The sequence below is a fragment of the Oryctolagus cuniculus genome, chromosome 19 (assembly GCF_051225735.1).
Source record: "Oryctolagus cuniculus isolate XC-2025 breed Fujian yellow rabbit chromosome 19, ASM5122573v1, whole genome shotgun sequence".
Classification (NCBI taxonomy): Eukaryota; Metazoa; Chordata; class Mammalia; order Lagomorpha; family Leporidae; genus Oryctolagus; species Oryctolagus cuniculus.
In genome coordinates, this window is record NC_142885.1 from 70,093,459 (window position 1) to 70,102,374 (window position 8,916).

The 8,916-nt window shown below is 67.0% G+C and overlaps 1 protein-coding gene across 2 annotated transcripts; it reads left to right on the forward strand.

Moving 5' to 3' along the window:
- The first annotated feature begins 628 nt into the window (after window positions 1-628).
- Window positions 629-6,794, forward strand: PRSS27 (serine protease 27). 2 transcript variants are annotated; one of them, XM_051836228.3, is made up of 6 exons: window positions 629-1,129; window positions 3,925-3,951; window positions 4,315-4,477; window positions 5,024-5,295; window positions 5,573-5,742; window positions 6,385-6,794. In XM_051836228.3, the coding sequence occupies exons 1-6, from the start codon at window positions 1,075-1,077 to the stop codon at window positions 6,676-6,678; spliced, it is 981 nt and encodes a 326-aa protein (XP_051692188.3). In that variant the 5' UTR covers window positions 629-1,074; the 3' UTR covers window positions 6,679-6,794. The 2 variants fall into 2 exon arrangements, with proteins under 2 accessions (XP_051692188.3, XP_051692191.3); XM_051836231.3 differs by lacking the exon at window positions 629-1,129 and adding an exon at window positions 2,089-2,207.
- Window positions 6,795-8,916: the final 2,122 nt, after the last annotated feature.

Here is an 8,916-nt window from a genome sequence, read left to right on the forward strand (position 1 = left end):
CAGTAGCGTTTTAGGCCACATTTCCTGCAGAATTTCTTCCTATTTTATTTTTAATTGATTTGAGAGAAAGAGAGAGCTCCCCGTCGCTGGTTCACTCCCCCAATACCTCCAACGACTGGGCCAAAGCCCGGAGCTGGGCGTCCCTCCAGGTCTGGCAGGCGGGTGGCAGGAACCCCACTGCCTGAGCCGCCATCCCGGCTCCCAGGGCCTGGAGGGGCAGAAAGCCGGAGGCAGGAGCGGAGCCAGGTGCCGAGCCCCGGCCATTCGCCCCGTCCAGCCCTCGGGGGCCGCCCTTCGCCTGCCGCCAGCCCTCGCGGGACCCCCCCCCCCTCCGCCGACCGGACCCCAGCCGGGGGGCGGGGCCTGGGCCGGGACGCCCCGCCCCCTCCGGGTCCCCGCCGCCCCTCGCTGCTCTCCGCGGCCGCCAGGGGGCAGGACGGCGCGCCCCGAGCGTCCGGCAACCGGAGTAGCGTGCGCCCACCTGGGCTCTGTGGGGGCTGCAGGTCCCGCGCCCCGACCCCGACTCTGACGTCAGTCCCGTGTCCCAAATAACTTCTTCCCGCAGCCGGAGCTGCTTCCGCGCGGCCGCGCCCAGGGCCTTCCCGGAACCGGCTTCCGCCCCGCCCGCCCCGGCTCAGCGGGGCTCGGGTCCACCTGGGCGCGCGGTCGGAGGGCCGGGGTCTTCTGCTGGACGAGGGCTGCGAGGCGCCGGGGCCTGCGGGACCCTCGGCCCCGCCCGACGCCCCCCAGGGTCTAGGTCACTGAAACCAGGCGCGAGCAGGCGCTGTGGGCACTCAGCGAAGGACCCCGCGCGCGGCCCTGCGGGGGTACCTGCGTCCTGGCACCAGCCTCCCGGCAGTGTGGGGGTTCAGGGCCAGGTCACCGAGGAGCTGGGGTTCTGGGGAGCCTCCTTCCCACTGGAAAGGAGCTGGGCAGGCCGGGCTGACGGGTTGGGCGGCATAGCCGAGCCGACACCCACCTCCGGGATAAAACCCACTTCATGGAGCCCTGCACCTCGCCAGTGCTTCCCAAGCCGCCGCCGCCGCCCCCGACCCGGTGCCCCCAGCTAGGCCCATGGACATGAGGCAGCCCCCGGCCACGGCGCTGCTCCTGCTGCTGCTGCTGTTCGGTGAGTCCCGGCCGAGGCAGGTGCAGGAGCTGCCGGCGCCTCCCTGGAGGGGCCCCTCCTCCCTGGACCAGGCTCCTGGCTGCAGGTGGTGGGGTCCCCAGGGCAGGGAGGAAGGGTCACGTGTCCCACCTGGTGGCCCAGCCTGGGGAGGGCGCAGGCCTGAGAGGACCCCGCGGCACAGAACTCAGCATCACAGCCAAGCTTGGGGCCCAGACTCCTCAATGGTCTCATCACACCTGCTGCCAGCTCCCGGACCCAAACCCAGGGCTCCGAGGGCGCAGGCTGTGAACCTGGCCTGGGCTCTGGACACCTGGACGGCAGTCAGCTGGGCCAGGGATACACCCGGGAGCCCTGAGGGGCTGGTGGGGCCCAGCAGAGCAAAGGGCGAGGGGTGCAGGCTACAGGGGCCTAGCCCAGGGACAGCAGGTGCCCGGCCCCTCCCTGCAAAGCAGGTGCCCTCTGCCAGGGACGCCCTCCCGCATTCCTGGGCCAGCCTGGCCAGCCTGGCAGCCACTGCACTTCCCTGTCCTCAGGGCACCTCCCAGGGCCGGGCCAGGTCACCCTCGGCCGGGGCCGGGCCAGGGCTGCAGGCTTCCTCATTCTCCATCTGGGAGGTAGGCGGGTGCAGGGCCCCAGCCCCGCGCGGCTGTCCCTGGCCGGCTTCCCACAGGTCCCTGCCACAGTGCCCAGGGTGACCTGCTTGGGGCCACAGATGGCCGTGAGCAGAGCCTGGACTGCCGGAGGCCACGCTCACCACCTCCCAGGGAGGCCCAGCCCGGGCTGCTCCCGCCTAGAACCTGAGGCTTAGCCAGGGCCAGCCTCCGACAGGAAGTCTCCCCGGGGTCCCAGCTCTGCACGCCCATCGGGATCAGCCCACAGCCCTGCGCACGCCGTCCCCCACACACTCCCTGACCTTGGGCGCCAGGTCTTTAAACAGCGCCCGGCCTGTGAGGTGGACTGGGCTCAGGAGGGACGAGGAGGCACCCAAGGTGGACGTGCCAGCCGGGAGGACTTCCCAGGGGTGACAACATTGCCATCAGGCCTTGATCTGGATTAGGGTCTGAGACTGGAGCAAAGGGTATGCAGGCACACGTGTGTGTGCCGTGTCCTGTGTTTGTGCTGTGTGTAGTTACGTGCACGTGGTATGTGCTGTGTGCCATGTATTTAGTGCGTGTAGGTGTTGTGTGCTGTGCATGTAGCACGTGTGCAGTGTGTACCATGTGCTGTGTCTAGTATGTATTGGTGGTGTGTGCCATGCATGTAGTGTGCATGGTATGTAGCATGTAGGTGGTGTGTGCTGTGCATGTAGCATGTGTGCAGTATGTACCATGTGCTGTGTGCCATGTTGTGTTTAGTATGTGTAGCTGGTGTGTGCCATCTATGTAGCATGTAGGTGATGCGTGGCATGTAAGTGGTGTGTGCCATGTGTGTAGTGTTGTACAGTGTTCTGTGTGCTATGTGTCTAGTCTATATAGGTGGTGTGTGCCCTGTGTGTACTGTATGTGTAGGTGGTGTGTGCTGTGTAGCACGTGTGCAGTGTTCCGTGTGCTGTGTGCCATGTGTCTAGTATATACAGGTGCTGTGTGCCCTGTGTGTACTATATGTGTAGGTGGTGTGTGCTGTGTAGCACGTGTGCAGTGTGTACCGTGTGCTGTGTGCCATGTGTTTAGTATATAGAGGTGGTGTGTGCCCTGTGTGTACTGTATGTGTAGGTGGTGTGTGCTGTGTAGCATGTGTGCAGTGTGTACCGTGTGCAGTGTGCCATGTGTTTAGTATGTGTAGGTGGTGTGTGCCCTGTGTGTACTGTATGTGTAGGTGGTGTGTGCTGTGTAGCACGTGTGCAGTGTGTACCGTGTGCCCTGTGTGTGTAGGTGGTGTGTGCTGTGTAGCACGTGTGCAGTGTTCCGTGTGCTGTGTGCCATGTGTTTAGTATATATAGGTGGTGTGTGCCCTGTGTGTACTGTATGTGTAGGTGGCGTGTAGCATGTGTGCAGTGTGTACCGTGTGCTGTGTGCCCTGTGTGTACTGTATGTGTAGGTGGCGTGTGCTGTGTGTGTAGCATGTGTGCAGTGTGTTCCGTGTGCTGTGTGCCATGTGTTTAGTATATACAGGTGGTGTGTGCTGTGTGTACTGTATGTGTAGGTGGCGTGTAGCACGTGTGCAGTGTGTACCATGTGCTGTGTGCCCTGTGTGGGAACAGGAGCTGCATTTGCAAGCAGCCCAGGTCACGGGTGCGACTGAGCGGGGCTGCAGGACACTGGCCCAGGTGGCGCCGGGAAGAGCCTCCTGTCACCCGACCACCGATGCAGTCCTGGGCAAGCCCTGAGCCTTCTCAGCCTCCTCTTCCTGCCCCCACCTCACTAACCCCCCCATCCTCCCCCAGGTGGCTCTGGGAGCTGTCCCTGGGCCCGGATGTCCGGCAGGGAGGATCTCAGGGTCCCTGGGCCCCACGGCGGTGCACGGCTCAGCCTGGACCCTGCCAACTCCCCCAAAGCTTCCAGTCAGGGGTGTGGGAGGGGTGAGGAGGCAGAGGCCTGCAGGGCCGGGGAGGGAGTCGCCTGCCCCAAGCCCCCTCCCCAGGAGTCTGCCCACCCACCTGTCCTAGCAGACCAACTCCTGCCCACGGGCCTGGGCCTGTGGACGTTGCAGAGCCAGGCCCGGGGGAGCCGGTGGTCACTGGCCTCTCCTGCCAGGAGGCAGAGGCCGGGGTGGGGAGCTGCACTGACCAGCAGGGTGGGAGAGAATGGCAGCTCTGGGCTTCGGCATGATTCCCTGATCAACCCTCTCCCTCCCAGGGACTCAGGAGGCCAAGGCATCCAGAGGTAAGCTGGGCCCTGGGCAGGGTGGGGACAGCTCAGCTTCCGAGCTGCAGGACTGGCCGAGAGCCAGAGGGGACGCGCAGGTCACCAGGGAAGCCAGGGAGGAGCTGGGAGAAGCAGGGAGGGCAGGGTCTGAGCCCGTCCCCCATTCAGTGACAGTGCCCCCGGGGTCAACTCTCTCATGGGGGGGCCTGACACAGCAGCCACCCTCCCCAGGAGCCCTCCTGTGCCAGGGCCTGCATTGGACACTGACCCCGGGCCCAGGCCTCCGCGCTCTCAGGTGCGGGAGCCCAGGCACGGAGTAGGAAGTGGGAGCCGGTGTGTGCGGCCAGGCCTCAGCGAGCGCCCCCCACTGTGTTCCTCCAGCCTGTGGGCGCCCCAGGATGCTGAACAGGATGGTGGGCGGCCAGGACGCCCTGGCGGGCGAGTGGCCCTGGCAGGTCAGCATCCAGCGCAACGGGAGCCACTTCTGCGGCGGCAGCCTCATCTCAGAGCAGTGGGTCCTGACGGCCGCGCACTGCTTCCCCGAGTGAGTCGGCCCGGTCAGCACTGTGGACAGCGCCCGCAGGCAGGCCGACCTGCGGGCAGCCTGCCCGGCCAGAGCCTCCCCTGGGCAGTTCCGGCTGCCGTCACTGCTCCTGCCAGCCAGGAGGGGCCCGCCTCGGCCCTGCCCTGCTCACGCCGTGGGCTCCTGCCACGCACGCCTCCAAGTAGCAGCTCTGTGCTGTTAGGAGCTTGGAGGTCACCCACCACGGGTTCTGAGCCACGTGGCCTGAGGCCCTCTTGCCTCACCACAGCTGGGTTCTTTCAAATCCCACCCCTCATGTCCACAAGAACTCCCTTCTCCCCGCAGGCCTGTGGGGGTGGGAGGCGTTACTGTTCCATTTCACAGATGACAAAACTGAGTCACAGAGAACGTGCTGGGGGACTTGCCTGGGAGGGGCTGGGCACTGAAGGCAGGTAGTCAGGCCTTCCACACCCCTAGGAGTGGCCCCGGGCCAGGGAGCACACACCCCTCCCCCCTCTGCACGGAGCTGGGCCCCCCCCAGGCCAACCCTCTGCCTTCTCCCACCAGCACCTCGGACACATCCCTCTACTGGGTGCTGCTGGGTGCACGGCAGCTAGTGCGGCCGGGGCCCCATGCCCAGTACGCCCGGGTGCGGCGGGTGGAGAGCAACCCCCTGTACCAGGGCATGGCCTCCAGTGCCGACCTGGCCCTTGTGGAGCTGGCGGAGCCCGTGACCTTCACCAACTACATCCTTCCCGTGTGTGTGCCCGACTCCTCGGTGGTCTTTGAGACGGGGACGAACTGCTGGGTCACCGGCTGGGGCAGCCCCAGTGAGCAAGGTAAGGGGACAGGGTCAGCAGAGGACGGGGGGCACGCCCAAGTCCCAGCAGCTCAGGGGCTGTGTGCTGACCAATTACGTCTCTCAGTCGACGTCGGCACGCACGGCGGGGCACGGGCCATGGGGACCCAGCCTGGCGCTCGGGAGGCGGGAAGAAGGGATTTGGTCCCACGAAGCCCCGAGCCAGAAGAGGTCGGGACACGCACACCCTGGCCGGGACAGAGCCATGGCTCTGTGGCCGAGCTGTGCTGGCTGCAGGCCGCTCCGCCCTCCCCCAGACCGCCTGCCCAACCCCCGGGTCCTGCAGAAGCTTGCGGTGCCCATCATCGACACCCCCAAGTGCAACCTGCTGTACAGCAAGGACGCCGAGGCTGGCTTCCAGCCCAAGACCATCGAGGCCGACATGCTTTGTGCCGGCTTTGCCGAGGGGAAGAAGGACGCCTGCAAGGTAGGCTGGGCACGGCCGGCGGGGAGCCCGGTCCTGACCCAGGGCCCCGGTGTGCGGGCGCTGCACTCTGCCAGGGATCTGGCTTGAAAAGGCACAGCCCCAGCGGCTGGTGGGCTGGGGTGGGGGTAGGCAGCCTGGCCCCGCCGAGAAGAGGGGCCAGCGTGAGCGAGGGGCCGGGCGGGTCGGCAGGGGGTGGGGGTGGGCAGCCTGGCCCCGCCGAGAAGAGGGGCCAGCGTGAGCGGGGGGCCGGGCGGGTCGGCAGGGGGTGGGGGTGGGCAGCCTGGCCCCGCCGAGAAGAGGGGCCAGCGTGAGCGGGGGGCCGGGCGGGTCGGCAGGGGGTGGGGGTGGGCAGCCTGGCCCCGCCGAGAAGAGGGGCCAGCGTGAGCAGGGGGCCGGGCGGGTCGGCAGGGGGTGGGGGTGGGCAGCCTGGCCCCGCCAAGAGGGGCCAGCGTGAGCGGGGGGCCGGGCGGGTCGGCAGGGGGTGGGGGTGGGCAGCCTGACCCCATCGAGAAGAGGGGCCAGCGTGAGCGGGGTGCCGGGCGGGGCAGCAAGGAGTGCAGACGAGGCACCTGCAGCAGCCAGCTGTGGGTCACCTGGGCTCCGGGGACTGACGGGGCCCTGCTCCCCACTCTCCCCCAACAGGGCGACTCAGGAGGCCCCCTGGTGTGCCTCGTGGGCCAGTCGTGGCTGCAGGCCGGGGTTATCAGCTGGGGCGAGGGCTGCGCCCGCCGGAACCGCCCAGGCGTCTACGTGCGGGTCACTTCCCACCACGCCTGGATCCGTCGGATCATTCCGGATCTGCAGTTCCAGCCGGCGAGGTCGGGCGGCCAGAAGGGAGACCGCCGGGGCCAGCAGCCTGCGGGCCGGAACGTCGCGCCCTGCCTGGCGGCCCACGCAGTCCTGCTGGGCCTCACGGCACTGCTGGCCGCCCTCTGAGCCGCCCAGGCTGGGGCCAGGCCCATGGTGTATGTTTGTACATAGCTCCTGCCCTCCCCTCTCCCAGACCGTTCTTTTTATTTATGTCCACCTCCAGTATAAAGCCCAGCTCAGGATCAGCGGCCGGCTGCGACCCTTGGGAGATCTGGGGGGTGGCGGCTGAGGCTCAGGGTGGGGGAAGGCGCCATGGCGGGGGCAGGGAACTGTGGAGGCACATCCAGGCCAGGCCATCACCACCCCAGATCCCTGCTGCCACCCCATGCTGGCATGGCCACAGACAAGCCCCACACAGGAGGCAGCAGGGCTGTGCATGGCCGTGGGTCAGGGGCACGGCCTCCTCTGCAGGTCCCCCCACTCGCCCCAGACTCCTCTACAAAGCACAGGAACCACCCTGCACACAGTCCGTGCTGTGCTGGGGCCTCAGCCCCAGCCAGGAGCAGCACCCCAGGGAGTCCACAGCAGCGTGGGGGTCTGGGCATGCAGGCACTGGTATCACCCATGCCCACGTGTGAGCATGCACAGGCCAGGGAGATGCAGGCACCTGCTGGGACCGCTGGGGACAGCAAGGAGGGGACACTGGGTCCTCTCCACTCCCTGCCCCTGGTGCTCTCTGCCTTTTCAGGACCAGCCCTATCCCAGGGACCTTCCCCAGGCCAGGTCGTGGGTCCTGAGGGCTGTCCCAGGAAAAGCTCCAGGCCACCCTGACAGGCACTGGACAGCCCTGTGCCTTCCGAAGGCTGGCCTGTCACCCGTGTGGTGGGAAGCCAGGACGAAGCTGCTCCTGGAGACCGCAGGGACTGGGCCTTGCTCTTGGTGGGAGGCCTTTCTACAGGGCACAGGTCTGCTGAGGGTCCACTGGGGTCACCAGGGAAGGGGGTGCCCAGGTACACACAGGGCTCATCCAGCACGGGAGGCCTCCCCGGCAGTGACACTGGCTGCTGTCACAGCGCAGGGCCGCAGGGCACATGGCCCCACCCCAGCCCCAGGACAGACACTGAACAAGCAGACAAGAGGAGCGTTCCCCCAAGACAAGCATGTAAAGGGAGACCGGCTTGTCCCGAGCAGCTGTCAGTTCACGCGGAGCTCAGTGTGGGGAGGGTGAAGACGGCCAAGGTAGCCAGGCTCCCTCTCCCGCCCCGGCCGAGGACGCAGCTCAGAGCCATCTGCCAGGGGGACGGGGCAAGGTCTCAGGACCGAATGGCCCTTACCTGATGCCATGGCACGCCCCAGGTGCTCAAAGGTGAGACAGGTGGGAGGTGTGAGAAGAGGAGCCCCCAAACCCAGGGACCCCCCACTGCCCTGTGCGGTGGTGAGCCAGCACTGCCGTCTGTGGTTTCTTTCTGCCCAGAGGTGCTGGGTGGCCTGTTCCCATCATGGATGCCCACCCATGTGCTGACAGCCAGCGCCTTGGCACCCTGGAAACAGAGGGGCACTGGGCACCAGTCAGCCCCTGCCCCCACCTCTGTGAGCCCCTGCTGGTGGGAAGGGGAGAGAGGCTCCTGTGGCCCCCTGGGAGGTTCCAGCCATGGGTTCTGCACAAAGCCCAGCAGCTGGGGGCCCACGTGGGGAACCTGCTCTGCTCGAGCCCTGTCTGGGAGCCAAGAGCCGCTCTGACGCCGCACCCGGCCCCTCCCCAGACACCGCAGAGCACAGGTCTGCTGGAGCTCACGGGCAGGCAGGGCTCCTTGTGGGCCTCAGCCTCAGGGTCTGGACTGGACGCTGACTCCCTCCCGATCTTTGCAGACAGAAGGGCTACGGGCTTGGCCAGGGGCACCACATGGAGGCCTCTGCGTGCCTGCAGCTCTGCTTGGCCAAGGAACCCGAGACGCATCTAAGCCCCTGGCTGGCACTAGGCAGCTGAAGACCCTGTTCCTTTGGAGCAGAACAGAATCTGGGGTCCCCCCTCCGTGCCCCAGGCTGAGCACGGTCCCTGCACGGGCAGCTCCCACTGGCTCTGAGCCCACACCAGGGCCCTGGGGCCACACCTGGAAGCCGCGGGGACAAGGCAGGGAGCCAGGGCCTGGGCTTCCACAGAGCAGCAGCCGGGGGGGCCCGAGCCGGGGCACTGCCCTGAGTTCAAGGCAGGCGCTTCGGGCCAAGGCAGAGGCCTGAGAGGCAGACAGTGACTCTTTATGAGGTCTCCTGCCTCCAGGAGAGGGAGTGTGATGGCAGCAGGAGGCTGGCAGGTGTCCATGGGGACTGCCCAGAGCGGCAGGGGGCATGGGAGCTCTAATTCAC